Source organism: Apus apus, chromosome 5 (genome assembly GCF_020740795.1).
Source record: "Apus apus isolate bApuApu2 chromosome 5, bApuApu2.pri.cur, whole genome shotgun sequence".
Classification (NCBI taxonomy): Eukaryota; Metazoa; Chordata; class Aves; order Apodiformes; family Apodidae; genus Apus; species Apus apus.
The window spans coordinates 19,331,969-19,355,944 of NC_067286.1; the positions used below are offsets into that span (position 1 = coordinate 19,331,969).

At 38.8% G+C, this 23,976-nt stretch overlaps 1 protein-coding gene across 6 annotated transcripts in view; it reads left to right on the forward strand.

Annotated features, from left to right (window-relative positions):
- The window catches only part of LRP5 (LDL receptor related protein 5), a 170,337-nt gene that overhangs the window by 42,329 nt on the left and 104,032 nt on the right, over positions 1 to 23,976 (forward strand). For all 6 annotated transcript variants that reach the window (XM_051620242.1, XM_051620243.1, XM_051620246.1 and 3 more), the window contains exons 2-5: positions 1,531 to 1,927; positions 15,703 to 15,900; positions 20,787 to 20,983; positions 22,924 to 23,055. In XM_051620242.1, the coding sequence (XP_051476202.1) occupies positions 1,531 to 1,927; positions 15,703 to 15,900; positions 20,787 to 20,983; positions 22,924 to 23,055 (924 nt within the window). The remainder of the gene's footprint in view (positions 1 to 1,530; positions 1,928 to 15,702; positions 15,901 to 20,786; positions 20,984 to 22,923; positions 23,056 to 23,976) is intronic.

The following is a 23,976-nucleotide window of genomic DNA, read 5'->3' on the forward strand; positions in this document are numbered from 1 at the left end:
TTTGTACATAGGCTTTTTATGGCTTTGATCTTTGGCTGGGTGTGAGGCTGGTTTTGTGAGGCAATGTGCGTAACTGGAGAAGTTCTCTGCTCCAGAGAACTTGTGACTTAAACAGAGCCTTCTAACATTAAACTTTCCTTGTGTTCAAAAGGTTTGGTACAGTGCCATTTAACATGGTTCTGGAGAACCAATGAGTTGCACAGAAGAAAACCAGCATTTTGCATTCTAGACCTTTGTTTTTCTTCTGTTTTCAATAACTAACCTGTTGGGCTTTCATTATACTATTCCTATTGTTTTTAAGAGTGACAGAGAGGAGGACTGTTTACAAAGGTGCACAGCGATAGGGCGAGGGGCAGTGGTCTTGAACTAGAGCAGGGTAGATTTGGATGAGACATTAGGAAGTTCTTTACAGCGGGGGTGGTGAAGCACTGGAACAGTGAGGTGTTGAAGGCCTCATCCATGGAGACATTCAAGGTCAGGCTTGACACAGCTCTGAGCAACCTGATCCAGTTAAAGAGGTTGCTGCTCACTGCAGGGGTGGCTGGACTAGATGACTGTTAAAGGTCCTGTTCTACCCCACGCACTGTATGATTCTATTGCCGAGGTCCAGTTTCCGTGGCAAGCTGGGAAAGAACATGACACACCAATATGATGTAGGTTCAGTCCATGTTTATTAGGCTGCGTGCAGATTATGTAGTCTCAGGACAGCGTGTATGCCGTCCACGTGGCAGAGCAAGGCTCTTGATTGGTTAGTACACACTGTCCCCATTCCCCTTTTGATTGGTCCCGACTCCAAACCCTTTGTCCAGCCCCCCATCCTGTTTACCCCACTACCCGACTGCTGTACATGACCTTCACTAACTAGTTCCCACAGAATGGCCTTCACTGTTTCTCTTGTTATCTAAAGTTTATCATAATCATTCAGCACAGCTAGGGCCCCAACATTCTATGACTAAGCAAGTTTGGAAATGAGATAGGAGTCATGCTGAGACTTGCATTTCTTAACAAATAATACTCCTCAAGCTGCATAAACTTTCTTGAGTTAAATATTGCAGAAAACAAAGTTACTACATTTTCAGTGAAACACTCATGTTAACTTTGCTGTCCAAGATCCTCACTAAGCCACTAGCTGATCTAAATTTTCCATATTACTTTCATCAGCATAGACTTTCTCCCAAAAGAAAAATAAAGCTATCTCGCTCCTGACTTGGGGTAAAAAAAAAGTATATATATATATAATAATAAAAAGGCTGAATTTTTATGCATGTTTTTAAGCTCATCTGATGCTGACATGTAGATTCCAACAGATTTAGGCCTGTTCTTCCCTCTGTCTTTTACACCTTTGTCTGACAAGGAAGAGGTTTTTGAGTAGTGTGCATGTAATATCTTTGTTTTTTGTGTTTTTCTGTCATTTGAAACTTCTATGTTCCTTCTGCTGTACTGCCTGCCTGTCTGATCTGGGAAAATAAATAATCCTCTACCATCAGTAGATGCCAGTAATACTGAAATGTTTTTTTTTTTCTTCTGTAGCATCCCCCTATCTGCTTTTTGCCAACCGGCGGGATGTTCGACTTGTGGATGCTGGAGGCATGAAGCTGGAGTCTACTGTGGTGGTCAGTGGTTTAGAGGATGCTGCTGCGGTTGACTTCCAGTATTCACAAGGCATCGTTTTCTGGACAGATGTGAGTGAAGAAGCCATCAAGCAAACTTACATTAACCAAACTGGGAATGTGGTGCAGAATGTCATCATTTCTGGTCTGGTTTCCCCGGATGGCCTGGCCTGTGATTGGATTGGGCAAAAACTTTACTGGACGGATTCAGAAACCAATAGGATAGAAGTAGCTAATCTCAATGGAACATCTAGAAAAGTCCTCTTCTGGCAAGACCTTGATCAGCCCAGGGCAATAGCTTTGGATCCTGCTCATGGGTAAATATTAATTTGACTTACAATTTTAAATGGATACATTGGTGATTTATGATGAATTTTAGTTCTAAAAAAGAAACATGGCCATTTGTTTCAGTTGACATTTTTTAAAGGTATTTTTCTCAAGATCTGTAGCTAAATATATTTTTAAGCTTTGTTATGGTTTGACTCAGGATGGGCAATTAAACCAGCAACAACAATGCTCTTGATCCCCTACCCCTTCCACCCTGGTAGGGAAGGAGAGAGATAATTGAGGAAAGAGACTTTCTGGATTGAAAACTAAGCTAGGCAGCTTTAATTAAAAACTAATGAAAAAAATAAAAAAAAGTAAAATTATATACAAGTATGCGCAGGAATGTGCAAAACCCTATTGCCTCCCCCCACCCCCAGCAACTCCCACGTCATCTCCTGAGCTGGGAGCAGTTCCAAAATGTCCGGGAGCTGCCGGAGAGAGCGGCAGAGCAGACAGGAGCTGAGGGGAGAGTGATGAGGGTCAGGAATGCACAGGTCTGGGCATCAATGGTGATGGATAGATGGAGTCCTCCATGGACACTGGCCGTGGATGGAAGAGAATGGAAGAAGAAGCAGGAAGGGCCTTGACTAGCTGGTAGTTAAAAGAGAACTCATTGAAAAAAACAAACAAAACAAATCAGTAAAAATAAAATTGGCTTCCTCCTGGCTCAAACCAGGGCAAGCTTAGATATTTTGTGGCAAGAAATGGCAGCTCAGACATAGAGCCAAAAAGAAAAATACAGCTGTTCTTATGTGCCAAGCCAAATATTCAAGCAGTATGATTGCCTAACTTACTACATTCCACTTCTGAAAAGTAATTAATTTTCCCAGCCTTTTTTATTGTTGTTTTCTCAGTTATCTTGTCTAGCGAGTCAACTTTCATTTCATTTGTGATGTTTATTTAATGTATCTAGTCAGCAAAGTGTGTAAATCTGCATGAGCATAAAAGGAATGCTGATGAACTTGGTATGCTCTGGTAAACAAAGCCAGGGTTTTTTAAGTGGAGATGTTGAATAATCATGTTTGTGCCAGCAAATAAAAGAATCCAGATAAAACCTGGGAGTCTTAGTGCTGTAGGGTGACCAGGTTAGGAAGTAATAAGAGAGCAGGCTGGATGTGTCACTTCTACTGCTCTTGAAAGTACTTTTATCTCTGTGTGGTTCCTCGTTCCCTCTTCAATACTTCCCACCATTTCACATATGTTTTTTGCCATCCCTGCACAAATAGTAGTGATGTGCAGTTTCGGCCTAGTATTCGTTGCAGTGATGACTGAAGATCTGCTATTCTAGATGGACCCTATGGATAAGGGGAAAAGAGAAGAAGTGAGTTGCATTTCCCTTGTGTGCAAAAATCCACACAAGTGAGGTGGTTTGCCACTAATGTGCTGCTGTTTTGAAAAGTCTTGCTCAGGGATCACTTTATCTTCCTTTTCTGTACAATATGTGTAGGTAGGTTTCTGTTCTTAAGAAAATCTGTCATCAGCTAACATTTTCGCTGATTCTGGCCTCTTTGCAAAGGGATGCTGAGTTAATACAAGGGTTTAGGATAAACCACAAATATGAATTAGTTTGTCGTTTATCCTATACTGGGAGACAGACAGTCTCTTGAGAAAGCACCTTATTCAGGTGTGTGAGAACTGAAAATTGAAATTAAGTAACAGAGGGCAGCTTAAGATTGCCATATCAGCAACAGCCATGCTACAGACTGGAACTTCGTCAGGTTGTTTTTGCAGCGATTCCTGCAACAGGCTTCTCAGATAAATGTGAGGAGTTACAGGCATGTTTATGACTAATATGTAAAGGACATACAAGTACTAAGTGAAAATGTGTGTACCCAAAGAAACAAAATCCTTAGTTTTGTTGACATGCTGGAACTGACTGTATACTTCAGATTACTGGTGGAAAGGTTCAGCTGTAACCAGTAAAAGGGAAAATTAAGTGACTTGGTTGGACCAAAGGACTTTTCCAGAGTGGACCTTGTTCTCTTAATCGTGAATTTGCTAAAGATGCATTTAAGTGAAAGAAATTCTTCCAATAGCAAATTGCTGCATGGAGGTATTTTAAATAAATTAGCAGGAATCTGATGTATTTCCTGACATCAAGAAATCTATGAAGAATTAATTTATGCTAAAGACTAACTTTAGATCTAAATTTCAGTAGTATAATTAAAACAGGGAATATGATATTAAATTAAATCATAGAATCACAGAATGGCTAGGGTTGGAAGGAACCTTAAAGATAATCTAGTTCCAGCCCCCCTCAAAGCCCCATCCAACTTGGCCTTGAACACATCCAAAGAGGGGGCATCCACAACCTCGCTGGGCAACCTGTTCCAGTGTCTCACTACCCTCACACTAGAGCATATCTTCCTAATGTCTAACTTAAATCTGTCCTCTTTCAGCTTAAAACCCCTCAAACTATCAGTGCACGCCTTGTAAAAAGTCCCTCTCTAACTTTCTTGTAGGCCCCCTTCAGATACTGGAAGGCCACTTTGCCTTCTCTTTTCCAGGCTGAACAACCCCAACTCTCTCAGGCTGTCTTCATAGGAGAGGTGCTCCAGTGCCTCCAGAACTGTGTACCCAGTAGTCCAGGTGGGGTCTCAGAGGAGCGAAGCAGAGGAGGAGAATGACCACCTGCAACCTGCTGGCCATGCTTCTTTTGATGTAGCCCAGGATATGCTTTCTGGGCTGCAGGTGCACACCGCTGGCTCACATTGAGCTTTTAATCAACCAACACCCCCAGGCCCTTCTCCTTAAGGCTGTTCTCAATTGATTCTCTACCCAACCTGTATTTTTGCTTGGAATTACCCAAACGCAGGTGCAGGACCTTGCACTTGGCCTTGTTGAACTTCATGAGGTTGGTATGGGCTGACCTCTCAATACTGTTGAGGTCCCTCAGAATGGCCTTGCTTCCCTCCAGCATGTGAACTTCACCACAAAGTTTGGTGTCATCGGCAGACTTGCTGAGGGTGCACTTAATTCCACTGTCCATGTCGCTGACAAAGATGTTAAACAGCACTGCTCCCAGTACTGACCCCTGAGGAACACCACTCGTCACTCTTCTCCATTTGCACATCAAGCCATTGACCACTTTGAGTGTGACCATCCAGCCAATTCCTTATCCATCCAGAAAATACGATGGAGTGGTCCATCCATCATATTTTCTAATGAGGTGGAGCAGAGAGAGTGCCAGGTTGAAATCTCATATGTGGATGCACCAGATTTCTTTTTACTATTTTCTTTAAGATAGCTTAAGTGTTGGCCATGTTAATTCATTTAATGCCATTATAATGTGCTCTTTGAGTCTCATCCTTTGAAAAACTAAAGAGATTAGTTGATTACTTCTGTTGGTATATAGCTTCTATACCATAAGAAATGTGAAATTACTGGTTTTAGTGAAAACTGGATGAGAACACTTGGGAGATAAAGTGTTGTTGATACAGGTCAAATGAAGAACTTTTTTAAAATCAGTGGTGATGGTGAAGTTGCATTGCTTCTGCAAATCTAATACTTGTTTGTATTTGGAAGAAGGAGGAATGCAGGGATGGTTTCTTTTGTGTGACTTTGAAAGGCAGTTATTTTGCAGCAGACGTGCAGAACAGATGTGCAGCATTTCTTAAACATACACAAAATCCAGTATGTGTAACAACAGAGGACGCTATTTTGGTGTCTGCTAGGTGTTTTACCTTGGTTTTTCCTTTCCCTAGTTGGGTGGCAGCCCATTCTTTCTTTCCTGGAGGATTTATCTACTTCTGCGTACCTTGCATTTACTCTTCCAGGAGAGCTATCCAAGTATGAAAAGTTACTGTGGAGTGGACTAATATAAGGAACACGATTCATTTGCCAAAAATGTAGATATCTGCGTGTGAATTTCAGATTTTCTGATACTTGCCAACAAAATTGCTTGAGATGGAGAAAGAATGACAGTTCTTCTGACTTTTGCTCACATCCATTCCTTGAGTTGCCAGTAATGCTGTCCTGAACATTAGTTCAGTCTGTAGGTTTTGTTTTGTTTGTGGTGGTTTTCTTTTTGTTGTTGATTGGTTGGTTTTTTTGCCACTGAGAGCAGAAGCTTTATATGAAATCCCTCTATCATTTTTGTGGCATACACTTCTAATTGTTAGCCTGTTTGATTTTGTATTAATCCAATGCAACAAAGCAGCAGAAATAAATGGGCTGTGAAAAGGCATTGTGAAGATAAATTAATCTTTTGTAATTAACCAATTGATCCCCTACTATGGGCCATTAAAATCAGCCTTGAAAGAGCTGCTCTTCCAGGTAAAAGTGACAAAATCCACTATTGCAGAAGAGTCCCGTTAAAATAAAGGCCGGTTTGGTCAAATCACTATCTAACGTTGTAAACTTAATAAACAAAAAAACCCCATACATTATGTGTATTTGTGGAACAAAACACTCAAATTTAATTTCCTGTTGCAACCACCTCATTTCACATGGTAGTTCTGAAATATTTCATAGTTGCATCTTTGAAATACTGGTCACTATGTTTGATTAAGGCACAGCAAGCTCTGGCTTTGAGCTCCCCAAGAATCAGTTGTTCAGTTTTTACTGGTATTTTTTGGGGATGAAAAGGGGGTGACAGTGGGAAAAAATAACTGTTTAGTATCTTTTATGGTGTTCTGTGAAGTTTATGAGCTTGCAAGTTTTTCATAAGTATTTGTATTTTCAGGACAGCAACTTCTAATAAAACTTAAATTAGTGTATGTAAAAATTTTACTTAAGCCCAACTAAAGAGCGAGCTCAAATTCTGTGCAGTGCAGGGAAAAGAACTTAAATATCACTAAAGTTGTGTGAAGAAGCAGGAGTGCAGTTCACAAGCAGGTCTTTATTGTGTGTTGAGGCAAGCTAACTTCAGTTTACTAAAAATAAATTTTCAAAAGAATGTGTAAATGCATAGCCAAAACAAATGAGTTAATTCTCAGTCTTGTAGGGAAAGTCTTAGATGTGAACATCTTGGAATGTGTGCTGACAAGAGTAATTAAATCTAGGACCCTGTCAGCATTTGACTCAGGTCCGACAACAATGTTCTCGATCCCCTCCCAGGTAGGGAAGGAGAGAGAGAAAAAGAGAGACACTTGGCTGGATTGAAAACTAAACTACACAGCTTTAATTAAACACTAATGATATAAGAAAATATATACAGTTATATACAGATATGTTCAGGTATGTGCAAGAGCCTCTCGCCTCCCCCCATGCCCAGCAACTTCCACCACGCTCCCCTGAGCTGGAACAGTTCCGAGAAATCCCGGAGCTGCTGCTGGAGTAAGGACAGAGTGATGAGGGTCAGGAGAGCTCGAACCTGGGGGTTGATGGTGATGGATGGATGGACAGAGTCCTCCCCAGATGCCGGCCATGGACGGAAGAGAAGGGAAGAAGAAACAGGAAGGAAGTTGTCTTCTGTGATCTCTGACCTTCCTCTGAGCTTACGTAGATACATGGAATGGAATATCTCTGACCAATTTTGCTGTCTGTCTAACTCAGCCTCCTACGGGGGGATTATAGATCTCCCCGTAGTGTCTGAGCTGGCAGAGTGAAGATGCGACCTTGAAGACCCAGCAGTTAGAAAAACATTCCACTGTCTTAGCAGCTTTAGAAGAACACACTGTTGCGAGTTAAAAGAAAGCTCAGTGAAGGAAAAAAAATTAGTAAAAGGAAAATTGGCTTCATCCTGGCTCAAACCAGGACAGACCCCTAAATCTAAATCTCAAGGTTTGCCACCTTCAACCTGTAACACAGGGTTCTCATTCTCAGAAGCTGTAGCACATCCATAATCCTCATATCTAATTTTCACTTCTAAGTGCTAATGAAGTAGTTAGTTCACATTATTGCACTTACAATGTATTAGAAACACCTACTTTCATTAATATAAAATTTAAACTATTTCCTAGTTGTATGATGACTGTGGCATTATCTTGTGGAGCAAGTTTACTGTTCAAGTTTAGGCTGTATTTTCTATGGTTTAGCTTATTCAGCAGACAGTACGGCTTGAGAAGTTTCTGCCCTCTCTGCTGAAGCACAAAGTGCTGGATCAGACATCGGCAAAACAGTTATTTTAAAGAAAACTAAAAATTGATTGTCTTTTAAAAAACCATGCTGTCTTGTGGTTTATTTTTTTTGTTGTTGTTTGTGTGTAACAGCAGTCTTCACTTGGTGTGTTCACTAGGGTTGTTCAATTGGCCATATGTGAGCTGCCATGCTAACTCTGGTGGAGTTTATAGAAATTATATTTGTGGAGGACCTGAGCAAAGGCCTTCTAATTTGACTGACTGGCTGAAGAAAAGCTGCAAAACTCTTTCTGTATCTCCTCCCTAATTTTAGTTCTTAAAATTTCTTCCGTGACATGGTGTGGATCTGTTGGGCAGTGTCAGTGCCAATGGACTAGCAGTCTTCCCCTTTTGGAATAGCAGAGGCTTTGGGGGAAGGAAATAAGATGCAAACTAGAAAACAGCAAAAAAAAATATAACTATTTGGTACAAAGGATAAAGCTGTTAATCATCAGTTTTGGCATCCTGTGGAACAGCCGTTAGTTTAGAGGTTAAAACAAGTCTAATCAAGTTCTGAACAGAGTTAGTGAAGTGTGTGCCATAGCCCAACCTAACCATCGCTTCAGGTTGCTTATGGCAAATTTGCCAGAATCTGCAAGCAATGACTGACACTGGTATATTAGCCAAAACCTACAATCAGTGACTATTACAGACGTAAGATGTATTTGGCACTGAAGGAAGGAAAGGATTGGATGACAAAATATGAAAAGTGGGATATTAAAAAATTGATTTTGAAGGGACAGCTATCAAGATTAGAAAGGTCTCAGTTTAGAGTCTAAAATTAAAAGCTGTGAGTATGCCTAGTTGTTAATACAGCATTTCCTCAGTATCACAGTGAAACCACGAACCAAACCTATAGCTATTCTTGCATAACTCACAACTGTGTTTATAGCAACAATTAAAACTGCTTTGGTGTTTACTGCTGATTCACCAGGACCTTGGGCCTACACAACAGTATGTTGTGTACTTAAGGTTAAGCATACTGGCTTTCTGTGTTGAAATTCCTGGGATCTGTATGCTGAAGCCTGATCTGTATGACCTGCAGTAGGCTGAGGCTTTGAATATTTTTATTTAAATTACTCTGAATAATGAAATGTTTGTAACAGTGTATAATCTGGTTTTACCTCCTTTGGATTAGTTGAGAGGAGAGAGAATACTGAGTAAAACCTTGAGAACAAAAAACATCAGTTGTGGTATGGGTAAAGATTATGCTTTTTAGCAACTCTTACTTTTACTTATGGCTGCCCACTTAAAAAGAACAAGCCCTGGTTTTGAGTGAAACATGATTACTGCTGCCTTGAAAGCTAGAGATCAGTTTATATCCTATGTATCTCTATTCAGTAATACATTTCAAGTAGAACATTATTTTGAAGCTTTTGATGCATTGTTTAAAACACTGTAAGATGGATGAATATATGAGTAGTTCAGTTGTTTTCTTAGAATGGAGGAAAAGTATTCAACCTTAAAATTGGTTATGAGTCATATCCAGTGTCTTGGTATGGCTTTAATTTCAGAGATGGAAAGCTTTTGATAAATGTTATGTGGCCAAATAGCCACAAATAGTCTCATGCATGATAAACTTGAAGTTCTTATGGTAGGTGTTATTTACAGTAATTTTCAGATTAATGCCCTTGATAGTGACAGCCTTTCCATAAATGTTTCATTGGTCTCTTTTGCTTATTTCTCCCTTCTTCTGCTTATAGACATGACTAAAGTGCATAAATTATTTAAAGACCCTCTGCTTCATTTGAGAGCAGAGCTACATGTTCAGAGATGGCAGAAAAGTTATTTAATTTTTTTATTGAGTCCCTGTCTCCAAGGATTCTTCAGCTTCATGGTATCATGTAAATGTCATTTTAAACAGGCTATTTAAGTTGTATTGAATGTGTGCTTGTTTACCTTTGAGAAATCACTAAGTTGTCTTACTGCTTTCCATATGGATGAACAGAGAAAGATGTGCTCTTTCCTTGCAAGCACTTCATTGCAATAATAGTTGAGCATCCATCAGTTGACAATTACATTTTTCCTCTTTGCTTTCAGTTGCCAAATAGTATACTATATATATGCAATGTATATATTTTAAAAGAGTAAAACTGTCAGAATAAAATATATTGTAGGAAAACTGTAGTGGAGAAGGGTGGCTTTCTGGGATTTAATTTGCTTTGCTTTACTTTAAATACATGTCTTTGAATATGGTGTGATTAGTTGTGATGGTTACTTGCTGTTTCATATTTTTGGGTTTGTTATAATGTTCTTTGTCAAGAGCATAGGGTCTCAAAGTTCAGTGCTTGAAAAAAACAAATACGTATTTTGAGTAAGTAATTTGCAGTTTAATGCTACACAGGATAGCCTCTTTTTCCCTTTCTGTAAACAATTGGTACTATTTCATTTTGTAGCTGACTTTTTGTAACTTTAAAGGTGGGATAGGGGAAGTAAGTTTTAAATGTGGAGGACTTTAAACTTCATAGCAGTTTCCTGTTTTGTGCCTTGAGTTTATGTATGTTTGAGAACATTGTTGAAATTTCAGAAGTTTGTGCTGAGGTAAATCATCTGTACAACTACCCCCTTTTGTGTAAGCGGGTTATATAAGGTTTGGCAACTGTACTGCATTTTGGGACGTGGAAAAAAGTGTTTGGGCAGTGTTGGCTGCGTTTTATTGTATCTGTGATACCTTTCAGCTCAAACTGATGAGCTGGTCTTTGAGAGCATGGCCATGGTTTCTAATCTTTACAGCAATTATGTCAAGAGAGATGAAGTGCCAGCAAATAAGAAATTTCTCGCAGCTTTAAAACGGAAGGGAAATGTGGTCTTCACGAAATTTTGAAATGAGGCAGACCTCGGAATGGCTTTTAGTCACATTCTTCTGATAGTACTGAAGCACGATTTAAGCCCTGTTTCAATGTGGTAATTAGGTATGTGCCAGAACTTGGTGACTTGCTGACAGCAGTTGGACTGCATTTGTTTCATTGCCTTCCTACTAGAAAGCTTGGTAGCAAAGCTTGCAGATACTGTGCTTACTGAATTTTATGAACTCCATTGAACCTGGATGATGCACTTGATGGATTGTTAATGGTTTTGTGTTCAGAAAGAATAATACACTTACATCTTCTCCCTGATAAAGTTTCAGCTTTTGCTCTGCTTTGTTCTTTCTGGTTTCTTTGGTGTAACAAAGTGCAATTCAGTTTAGGGACAGGATTTGTGGTATTGAAGCAAAATTATTATTAGCTGTTAGTATCTTCTCCCCCCTATCCCTTCTTTCTTTTAGCCTTGAAAGTCTGGAGTTAAAGCTTAAAACCCAGTAAGGGAGAAGACACTTAGCATCCCTGAAGAACTGAATAAAGTAATCCAATAATTTGTTCCAGAGCTGCTTTTTGTTTAGTCCTTCTCCAGAGCTGTTTGTTTGGGTTTTTAAAAAGAGTATTGATACGAGATAGCTGCTTAGCAGTGATTTTTGCTCAAAAGGGCACTTTTTTTTAATCAGCTCTTTAGGAATTGTTGTTTCTTTTATAGCCTCAATGGGGTTACATTTTCATTGACCTGCTGCAATTCAGGTGGGATACAAAAGTCCTGGGATGCCAAATGTCAGTCCCAAAAATGTGATCGATCTAATGGGGGTACTAAGATACCGAAGACTGGTTTTGATATTTTTAGCTCCTTACAGTTGTTATGGTATGTTCTGTCCCTGCGACATTTAAAACTGTGTAATTTGCATTTAAAACCATCATCACCACCAAAACTAACTAAACTAAACCTATGCAGATATCTTTGTTAGGCTCTTCACTGTTATTTAATGTGTATCTTTTAAACATGCTTCCAAAACAGTAAGTGTTTAATAGCACTGGTGAAATGGGCTGAGGCTCTGTGTATTCTACTGAATTTTCCCGAAACCTTGTCTGTGCTAAAAATCCAATTTTTTAATAGTGAAATGAAAATTATAGAGATTGTTATTGTTTTGGACACCAGCAAAAAATGTTATATTTTAAAAACAAAAAAAATCCATCCCAAACTGTCTGCTGTCCCAGAAACATTTATGCCTATACTGTTTCAAAGTGCTTGGGTTTTGTTGACATTAATAAAAATGTGGACTACCGAGGATGTTTGTTTTTTTTTTTTTTAAAAAAAAGGCAGCAAAAAAAAAGCCTTTTGTGATCTGCAGAAGTTAGTTGCTACTCCAGGCTCCTGAATTAGGTAATCTTAGCAGGTTAAACTCTATTAATAAGGGCTAATTTAAATCAAATTAATTTAAATAAATTCTTCACATATAAACTGTTATGATGCGTAATCTGATTTTTTTCTCTGGAGAAGCCACTTCAAGTTTTTTTGCCATGTTCTCTCCCCCTGCCCATAAATCCCCAACGAAAAATAATGGCTGTTTGAGTAAGGTTTGATGTTGTGTTCTGGGGGCATTTCGAAGGTGAAAACTCTTAAGACATAATGACTACAACTGAACATTACTAAAATATTCAATTTCTCCACTGTTTTATCTGGATGACACTTCCTCTGATGAACCCAGTTAATGCAGGCAGATTTCAGTAGTTTTGACAGAAGACTGATTTTCTTTAAACAGATCCATGGATTTTTTCAAGGATAGGTATAAAGCCTTTCTCTTAATAAATAGCATCAAGGAAGCTTTCCTGTCCCCCTTAAAATTTTATCTTATGGTGTTACTGTTCCAGTTAAGTTTGCAGTTCTGCTTTATCTAAACTTGTGCCATTCTTTCCATAATGTAGATTCTTTTTTTCCTTCTAGGGTTTATAATGTGCCCCAAAAATTTCTGTATTCAGCTGGATCTCAATGTAGGCTGGCTCAGCCAGAACACTGGTTGTACTTAATTTGGTTTTAACAAGCTTTGTAGCTTAAAATAGAGGAGAGTTTAAAAAAAAAAAAAAAAAAAAAAAGCAGCTTAATACCATGTGCATTCCTCAAAGTGCCACACAGGCATGCATTTAAAACATGATGTTTTATGGCCTACTAGAGTCTCATGTCCAAAGCTGTGTTGTTCACTGTCTTGACCAAAAAATGTCAAAACTGCCTAGATATTATGGTGCGAGAAGAAGGATGAAGAGGACTGCCCTAGCTAATTGTAGAGTCCAAGTCACAGATTTGTGAGTGACTTACCTAGAGGGAGTTGGAAAGTAATGTCTCTTTCTCTGGGAAAGTTTCATAGGTGGCTTTAACTGTGTGCCTTAATTGGTTTCTTCTGTTTAAGCACCACTGCTGTAAGGCCCTTGGTCAGACAGGTAATGGAAAGTGTGGGGTTTTCTTGGTGGTTTTTGTTTGTTTGTTTGCTTGTTGTTTTTGTTTGTGGGGTTTTTTTTGTTGTTGTTTGTTTTTTGTAGGGTGCTAGGGAAGGAACCACTCCCATTTGGCAGTGGCATGGTTTTAAATAGTCTTACATATACCGGAGACTCTCACTCCTCTTGCAGCAACAGCTGATGTCTTATTACAGTGCTATCCAAACTCCTGATCCAGGGTCTTCATGTGCAGAGAGATCCCCAAACCAGAGCTGATTTTCTATAGTTCCTTGCATTTCAGCACCTGCAGCCTCCCAAAAGGGCAAAAACCTGTTGAGAAAGGGAAGGAGGTTAAATGGAGACAGGACTGTCTTTTTTGCCTTTCCATTGCTTGGCATGCATTCCAGTGATGGACCATGGGGTTCTTTGAAACATATGAGGGGCTTCAGAAGGGGCATAATTACTGCAGAGACTCGAAATATTTTGTAAAGTTCACCAGGAAGATCAGCTTTTTGATACTTACAGGACTGCAGAGACATCCTGCAATCAGGAGGAGGTAGGTAATAATAGGACAGGGTAATAATAATCCTTTATATGTTGCATTAAAAAAATCCATCTGGGAGAGAAGTGCTTTGAAAGAATGCTACCTATATCCATGTCGTCTAAACGACATCGTGCTAGCCTTCCTTCGTGGTACTTATACTTTGCTAATACGGTGTAGTTTTAGACTTTTGGATGACACAGGCATTGATGAGGATTGAGCTTGATACCTGTCAGCAAGCTAAAATGTAGGGATGTCATTTTCCTGTGGCAAATGCTTGTGTGAAGTTGAAATAAATACTTTTGTCCAGCAGTCTCTATGTGGCTAAGGATAAACGCATATCATCTATGAAATGAGGCAACAGATTTATTTGGGGGGAGAGGCTCTTGAGCTGAAGCTCTTTTAATACAGAAAAGCCATGAGGGTCCTTTGGTTTGCAGATGATTTTTCCCCTTTTCTTCACCTGAATGCTCTGAGCATCAGGGCAGGCTGCAGTTTTAATGTGAGGCTTGCAGAGAGGAATTTACTTGGGTATTTGGGGGGTTATATTTGCATCCTTTTAATTTTAACCATCTTTTAATGTGTAAATGTACTTAGCTAGTTTTGTTTTCTTTGATTTTGATTTTAAATAACTTATGGGATTTCATTTTGGCCTAAGTTCCTGTCTAGTTTGAATTTATAACTTTCTCTGTAAGTGTGAGATTGTCATAGCCATGTGGTATAGCCTAACGTCACCTTTTTAATGGCCACATATTTCATAATTCAACAGTCCATCTTCATTCCTGTAGAGGTAGCTCAAGGTGTCCTTTGAATACTTCAAGGTAGTGTAGGTGAGCCAGATCAGACAACAACTGATTTGACCTGGCCAAAAATGAGTATTTGGCCAGATCAGTTTCACAGTCTGATTCACCAGCTAGTTATGTAGACAGTTTATTTTATTTTATGTCTCCTTTTCTCTGGCTTCCATTGTTTGTCAATAGCTGCTTCCTCCCACAGTTTTAGCTGCCACAAATTACAGCCTGATTTGTTAAGGGAAACCAAAATGAATGGCAATTTACATAGACAGGCTGCATTGGGAAGGCAGTGATTTCTGATTTCTCTGATTGGCCTGAGATAGCTGTGCAGAGCGTCGGCTGTGTTTATGTATGCAACTTTGCATACATATTGCATATGTATGCAGATTTGCAACCTGCATGTGTCATGCTGGGTAATGTCTATCAGCTGGGAACTAACTGTGCTCATCTTATCAGACAATTTATCTCATAACTAATCTCAACTTTTCATTCAGACATTGTGTGATTTGCCACATTTTTATCTGATCCTTTTCAACTGCTAAGGTGCTGTTAATATGTCTAGCCAGGCTACATCAGTTGCCCATCGGTGGAGTGACAGGGAAACTGGGACAGGATGGGACGGGGAAAAAAGTACCCCCAAATGTAATCTGATGTCATTCTAAGTCTGCATGAATTAATTAATTAATTATCGACAGAAATAAAATTCAGAGCACTTGATTTTATTATTTTCTGTGTACAGACTTCGAAAAGGAAGCTCAGCTATGGTCATTGCTTGCTTGGATAGGTAATTAGTTGCTTCAAAATGTGATTTAGACTATTAATTTTTAATAAGTGGCCACACAAGGAAAATAGTTGTTAAATTCTTATGAGAATCAGGTGCTTCCTAACTTTCAGAAACAGAGGCAATTGCAGAGGCAATATTTGTGAGAGATGCTCTCATGGAAGATTTTTTGGCACCAAGTTGTCATTTGATTTATGTTAATAAGTATGTTAAAAGTTTTAGGGATATACATTTGTGTAGATAGACCACTCTATGTATATGCATTTGCAGACTTTGCAAATATGCTATTCCTTCTGTTCCTAAAGCTAAGCTTGTATTTTGATTTAATTTTTTTATGTATCTGCTTTCTTTTTCAGATACATGTATTGGACTGACTGGGGTGAAACACCCAGAATAGAACGGGCAGGAATGGACAGCAGCACACGAAAAATAATTGTTGATTCAGATATTTACTGGCCAAATGGACTCACAATAGATCTTGATGAGCAGAAACTTTACTGGGCTGATGCAAAACTGAGTTTCATTCATAGGGCAAATCTAGATGGTTCCTTTAGGTAAGTTTCCTTTTGTCAATAACATGGTGTAACTTATTTCTCACCTCCTGCATTCATTTTGAATTGAGGCTTCATTTTTTTTTTGTTTGGTTTTTTTGTGGTTTTGTTTTGGTTTGTTTTTTTCAGAAATCTAGAATAATGCGAATATCTTCTTGTTATTTTAAAATGCAATTGTGAATACCCTTGCAAAAATTAAAATAGCATCACATTTTGCTGTTTATAACCTTCTTGTACATCAGTGTTTTTCATTTTTAGGCTTGTATTTATCTTCAAAATAGTTGGACATGCTTATCGCTGGGTCTAAGCAATGTAAAATTTAACTAGTGACTGAAGTTTTGCAGTTCTGTTACTGTATTTTTTTCCACAGAAAATATGCATTGAGACACACTTATCCTTGGCTCCATCCAAAGATGTCCTTTGTGGCATGCCTATAAATTAAGATAATTCAGCTTATTTCAGACTGCGTGTGAGCAGGAAGCAGATTTTCATAAAGCTTGATAGCAAGTACAGTATGGAAATTTTGATTGATGGCTCCTGTCCAAGTGTGCTGTTGAGTTTTGGTTTTTGTAGACAGAGAGATGACCCTTCAGACAGGGCAGACCTAGACATTTGAGATTGCACCTTCAATTCTATGGACTGTTCAGTGGGCAAGTTGTGTTGGTCTTGAAGGGTGAATGTCTTCTGCCAATGAAATGATCTGTATAGGAGGCAGGTCTCTGCATTCTGGTCTGGCTTTGATCTGCAGGTAGTTTAAAATAACATTTTCATTTTCTTGGCTTCATAACATTTTAAATGTATTATTAAGTAATTTTTGCTGTGGTAAAAAGTTTGAGGACTTTTATGCATATCTGTGTTATAGAATAATATGCCCCCTCCCAAACCCCACTGTGTTTTCTGTGGTGTTTTTCAGGTTTTTTAGAAAGGTCCATTCTGTGCCCAGTTTTCACACTCCTAAAATATTGACATCCTGTATAAAATGCTCATAGGTTGCTTTGAGGGCAACCATGTATGAGCTAGATAATGGTGGCATTGCAGTTAGTGACAAATACTGGCTGATAGTCAGAAGTATAGACAAGGGAAAAGGCCTTTATGGAAGGGAGTGGTAACTTGAAGGCTGCATGCAAGTTCATAGACAGAAAGAAAGTGGCAAAGGGTAATGTTTCCAAGCTGATTCTGCAGTAATCATGCACATACAAATTGTATAAACTTTACTTGAATGTACATATAAAAGTTATAACTGGAAAATAAAATTTGTTTTTCTCATTTTAAGATAGAGAAAGGATACCTGAGAGGGAGCAAGCCTTCAAAAAAAGTAATTCCAGTAATCTCTCTAAATTACTTTGTTATAGATTAGTGTATGGCCAACACCTCCCAAGAAGTTTTCTGTTGAACAAAAAATGAAATAGTATGTTACGAAAAGTTAATGTATTTTGTATTAAATACAGTATTAAATACAAATAATTTGCTCACTGGTGTACGCTTTTTACATATTTTACTCAAATGCTGGAGGACGTAAATGCACACTTAATGTCAGGATGTTCCCATGCGGGATGCATTCTGGGAATTCCTTATGTCTAACTGCATGGGGACTTCTAGGCATTGTCCAGTATAACAGCTAGATGTCATTTAGTTGTGTATACTTGATATTGTTATCATATGAGACAACTTCCTTCTAAATATGTTATGCTTATTAATAAATGCCATGAATATTGATCTTAAATTTAGTTCTTTTAAAAAGAATTTTTTTTTTCTTTTCTTTTTTTTCCCCACTGACCAATTTTGAAACAGAAGTCTTTGAAATTGGGACTCAGGTTCTAGTGTCAAGGTAGACTTCAGTAATGGTTCAAACGAGATGGTAACTTTGGAGGTTGTTTCTGTTGCTTAAACACAGACCAAAATAAGTTTCACACAGACTTGTCAGTTAAGACATCTTGTGGTGTTTGAAATGCTTCTACCCCTTCCATCCCAGAATCACTTCAGAGTTCAAATAAAAAGGAAATTTGCATTCTGCGTGGTGCATTAATGTTACTAGAGCAATGGGCCTGTTAAATCTTAGTAAGTTTCAGTTTGCAAGCACATCAGCTGGAACTGTTTTAAGGGATGTATTACAGCAGAATGGAAGACTTTGATATCTAAGAATGATGGAAATAGGGACAATATATAGTGGAAAACAGCTGCTGCCACACTGGAATACAGCTACTGCTTTTACTAGTAAAGAATCAACAGCAAAGGTGAGAGTGGAAAGAGAAAGTTAAATAGAGACGTTTAAAACCCACCTGGACGCCATTCTGTGCAACCTACTCTAGGTGAACCTGCTCTGGCAGGGGGGTTGGACTAGATGATCTCCAGAGGTCCCTTTCCAATCCCTAACATTCTGTGAGATTCTGTGTTCCTGTGAATTCAGTATTTCTGTTTATTCTATCCTGTTTTATGGTGAGAGAAGTAGTGATAATTTGAAGGACAGAAATTGTACAGCAGTTTCAGTTTTATCTCTAGAACAGAAAGAAGAATAATTTTGTTTTCTTTCTTTTCCCTTTACCTGATTTGTACATGTATATGCAAATACTTGTTTGCATGTGTCAGTCAGTTTAAACTTGTCTGTGTCTGAATACATATAAACAATTTTAGCGGCACTTTTTATCTTCCCCCTAGCCCTGAAAAATGCAAATGGTACCTATGCTGCTGAAAATGAAACAGAATCATTTCTCTGCCAAATGTTAGCTGTTGCTTTTTTGTCTTTAATGGATTCAATGGAAACAATTTGAATGCAGATCTGAATATAGGTAAAAGAAAAATATATTTCTCACTTTTCTTCAGGATAATGGTAAAACTTCAGCTTTCTTGAAGTCTTACGATGAAAAATTTTGAATACTAGTTTGCTGTGTTAGAGCACTGGTTTGGAAGTTGCGTGTGCCTTTGTGTTCGTGTATGCATAAAATGCATGAATTTTGTGAAAACTGAGTTCAGATTGCTTTGATTAAGGCACTGTTGAGTATATTTTCACTGACTTAGTAAATGTCTGCAAAACTACTGAATCTAAATTATACAAATCATAGAATCATAGAATCATAGAATCATAGGGGTTGGAAGGGACCTCGAAAGATCATCTAGTCCAACCCCCCCGCCAGAGCAGGGTCACCTAGAGTACATCACACAGGAAGGCGTCCAGGTGGGTTTTGAATGTCTCCAGAGAAGGAGACTCCACAACCTCTCTGGGCAGCTTGTTCCAGTGCTCTGTCACTCTCACAGTAAAAAAATTTTTTCTGATATTCACCTTAAACCTCCTATGCTCCAATTTGTATCCATTACTCCTTGTCCTATCACTGGTCATCACTGAAAAAAGCTTAACTCCATCTTCTTGACACTCACCCTTTACGTATTTGTAAACATTGATGAGGTCACCCCTCAGTCTCCTTTTCTCCAAACTAAAGAGACCCAGCTCCCTCAGCCTTTCCTCATAAGGGAGGTGTTCCACTCCCTTAATCATCTTTGTGGCTCTGCGCTGGACTCTTTCAAGCACTTCCCTGGCATTCTTGAACTGAGGGGCCCAGAACTGGACACAATACTCCAGATACGGCCTCACCAATGCAGAATAGAGGGGGAGGAGAACCTCTCTTGACCTACTAACCACACCCTTTCTAATACACCCCAGGATGCCATTGGCCTTCTTAGCCACAAGGGCACATTGCTGGCTCATGGTCATCCTCCTGTCTACCAGGACCCCCAGATCCCTTTCACCTACACTGCTCTCCAGCAGGTCAGCCCCCAACCTGTACTGGTGCATGACATTTTTCTTCCCCAAATGCAAAACTCTACACTTGCCCTTGTTAAACTTCATCAGGTTTTTCCCCGCCCAAGTCTCCAGCCTGTCTAAGTCTCTCTGAATGGCAGCACAGCCTTCTGGTGTGTCAGCCACTCCTCCCAGCTTGGTGTCATCAGCAAATTTGCTGAGGGTACATTCTGTACCCTCATCCAGGTCGTTGATGAAGATGTTGAACAACACCGGTCCCAGTACCGACCCCTGAGGGACTCCACTAGTCACAGGCCTCCAACTAGATTTTGCCCCATTGACTACAACTCTCTGACCTCTTCCTTTCAACCAGTTCTTGATCCACCTCACTGCCTGATCATCAAATGTATTGCAATATGTATAAATTTGGGTATCCTGTGAGTTTAGAGAACATGTTGGAAATGTCATGTGAATTTCAGTTCAGCTAATAACCAATGTAAAAAATACATGCATCCCCAGAAGAGAAGTGTGGCTGAATTAGGTCTTTGAAAAGCAGCTGAAATGTTTCTGATATATAATGATTATAAATATTTAGTCTTAGAAAATATGTAACTGACCTCTACATTTAAAAAGATAATCAAACATAAAACTTTGTTTCCGTGGCTGACCAAGCTGAGAGGGGTAATTTGAAGAGGCTCTCAGGTAATTTATTTATTTTCCTGCTACAAGAAAAGACAGTGCAACTGAAGTCCTGGGCAAAGATGTAATATATTGCATAGGGAAACAAAAGGGTAATGCTTTAATTAGAAGAGCACTGTATTTCCTCCAAAAGGCAATTGTAGTTTTCAGTATTTGCACAGTCCTAGTAAGAAACTTCGGTGTGGCCTTTCAGAGGTCAGTGTGATGCTGAGTCAGATACATGCCACTAAGATACCCAGTATATTTCTGTCCTTATTGCTACGAAGGGGAAAAGTCTTGTTTTATATTTTTCAGTCTGATTATCACTTTTATCACCAGGCAAACCTCTTGTTCCAGTGAATTTATTAAAAGAAGACAATTTCTATATGATTTTTTACAAAGTCAGGGTTTTTTTTCTGCATGGTAATAAGCAGAAGTATTGAATTTTTAATTCTTGATCTTTCTTTCTTTCATCTAGGCAAAAAGTCGTTGAAGGTAGTCTTACTCATCCCTTTGCACTGACGTTGTCTGGGGACACTTTGTATTGGACAGACTGGCAAACCCGCTCCATTCATGCCTGTAACAAAAGGACGGGAGAAAAAAGGAGAGAAATATTATCTGCCCTATATTCGCCAATGGATATCCAGGTCTTAAGTCCAGATCGGCAGCCATATTGTATGTTTTACTTTTCCCTGAGATTTTTTGCGTAACTGTTACCTTATCTGTCAGGAAAGCCATTAATCATAAAAATAGTTAGTATGAAGTTGTAAGGTTTTGAACAGTTCTCAGGGGATTGGTTGCTAAACATGTAAGTACTTGAATCATTTTAATTTCTTTGATAATTCCAGCCTGAATTGTTACGAGCTCACTCATCCATCCCAGTTGGTATCACAATGCAAAATGCAGTGCAGTACTTCAGTGACATCTTTTGATTTGTAATATCTGAATGAGAGTGATGAAGACTCACCTCGCATCTTTTTAACACCATTATTTTAAATGCAACTGAAAAAAATGCTTATCATTCCTTTTTTTTTTTAATAAGCTGAGCTACAACAAAATATGTAATATTCATGTTGTACTTAGAAGTGCATTTCTTGCAGTCCAGACTTAATCATGTTTCTCTTCAACATGTAATGAATCGATTATGAATGTTTTAATATGGAAGAGAATTAGTTCTGAGCTTTTATATGGAAAATATACATGCCTCTGGTTTTTTCCTTATGTATGATGCTACTTCAAAGGAAGGCAGGCAACTGAGAATTGAATGAAGCTCTATGTATTTTGTATATACATGTAATTCCATCTGGCAGTTGGTCTAGGATTTTTTTTAAGATTGTGAGAATGAGACTTAAAAGCAATGGTGTGGAATCATATGTAACCGAGTAGCTGTGGGAAGGATCATCTCTTGCCTAGGGGAGATACTCTTGCCATTTGGATTGGCTTCTTTATTTATGCCAACTGTAAAGTCTTCTTCCCTAAAGATAATGTTTGTTATTCCAGTAAAGTTTATAGGATGTCAGTAAGCAGTCTTGGAAGTAAGAAAAAGGAGTTTGGAGATCATCTTGCTGGTGAAACATGCACCAAGTTCTCATTGAGACTGTTGTGTATGCACAGTACCCTGGTTTATCCCACAACTCCAGATAAGATTTTGTCTATGCTGAATTCTTATGATTGCTTTTAGCTCAGGGAATGCCCCAGCCTTGGGTCATAGTATTTCTGGGTCAGTCACAAAGAAAATACGGCACATAGGGGAATAGCATATGTTGAAAATAGCTCAGATGCCATTGACTTCATTAAGATCAGACTGGAGTCTTTCCTTTCCCTTTTTGTGGAACTAACACAAGCCAAATAAACTTAAAATTTTATGGGTTTATACCAAAGCAGTTTAGATGCTTATTCAAACCATGACTGATTTTGGAGAAACCCTGCACAACTGGCAATATTTTTAATTCATTTTTAATAGCTGGAAATATTCTCCATAATTATTTATGGTTACAGTTTCATCTCTTGTGACCATTTTTTTTCCCAGGTAAATGAGATAGGTGCGTGGAGTTGTGTGTTTGTCCCTATCCTCTGTGTGTGTCCCCCCACTTGTTTTTTTTTAAATTTTCAAAATTGTTGCTCCTCTGGATGTCCTGGTGATTCAGGGATATGTCTTGCTGTGAAAGCTTTGCAGTAGGAAAAGGTACTTCCAACACTCCTGTAATGTACAAATTGGTATGTTTTCCCTTCTTTCATAGCACTGGTAACTACTCCCTCCTATGACCACCCTCCAAGCCCTGTTTTCCATTTTAATGATGATTAGCAGACCTGGAATCCACAAAGTAATTGATATACAAAGCTCTTGCTGTTTTCAGCTTTAGAAACACTGAAAGGGCTGTACAGTGAGAATGTGCAGAGCTGTCAGCTCTTTCACAATCACCTCACCTGCATCTCAGTTTACGTGCCCCTACAAGTAAGATGCTGGGGAAGGTTAATCTAATACTTGGTGGTTCCTGTCTTTTAGTACTAAAACTTGTGCCATTAATTTTGGATCTATAATTTCTTCCTCATTGAGAAGAGACAGCTTTAGGTGTTCTAGAAAAATTAAAATAAATCTGTTTGATTTCTCAAAGTTCACACTCCATGTGAAGAAAACAATGGTGGTTGCTCCCATCTGTGCCTGCTGTCTCCAAGAGAACCCTTCTACAGCTGTGCCTGTCCCACTGGTGTGCAGCTAGAAGACGATGGCAGGACATGCAAATCAGGTAGGAGCTTGGCTCTTCTATAGTGGCAGTGTTGACTCAGTTTGGGTTTGTTGCTTAAAAGTTGAATCTTGAAGAAGTGAGTTAAGAGGAGCTGCCTGAGATACTGAAATTGTCCTAATGAAGATCGCTGAAATTTTGCAGCCAAATCTCCTGCCAAGCTATCAAAGACAGTGATTTTTATGAATTTAAGTAATCCCTTGCATCAGTAATCAGAGAATTTTGACTGTATTCTGTGTCTTTTGACTGTGTTTTGTTTTGCCAGTTTTCTGTAGGAATGAAGGTATGTGGAGCCCATTGTAGAAGAATTTAATTAGAAGTAAGCTACTGTAGAACATCTTTCCATTTGGACAATGGATCATGGATAGACTTTTAATCCCTTCCATCCATTATCCTATAGTGGTCAATGATGGAGCAGTGGTGGCCAAATTTTTGCCTTCCAGTTGCATCTCAAAGCAATATGCTTGAGGCATGTTCTGCATACAGATGTGCCAAAAAATTGTGCAAGACCACATCCATATGCCCATGTACTACTTTAGAGATAACCCAGTGAGCTTTCCCTGCTTCATTTTGTTTTTTAATGAGATAATCTGTACAGCACAAATGAAAATTAAGATTTAAACTAAAACTATACTTTGAAAGCTTGGTTTGATCAGGAAACCTCTTTTAAAAATCCATCATACAAAAGCAGGCAATTAACACTTGATGTGATGGTAGCATACTAGGAAGCAAGGTTTTGGAAGGTGTTCTGCCGGAAGACTTAAAGACACTCTGCTGCCTCTTTGTGATGCATTTTCAACAAGTCTAGTCTAAAAGTATAGTCATTTACTGATGTGGCTTGATCCTTTTGAGTACTAAAGCAAGCGTAATCAGTTCTTTTCATTTGTGAACCTGAAGGTGAATTAGAACACTGTACCTTCAGGC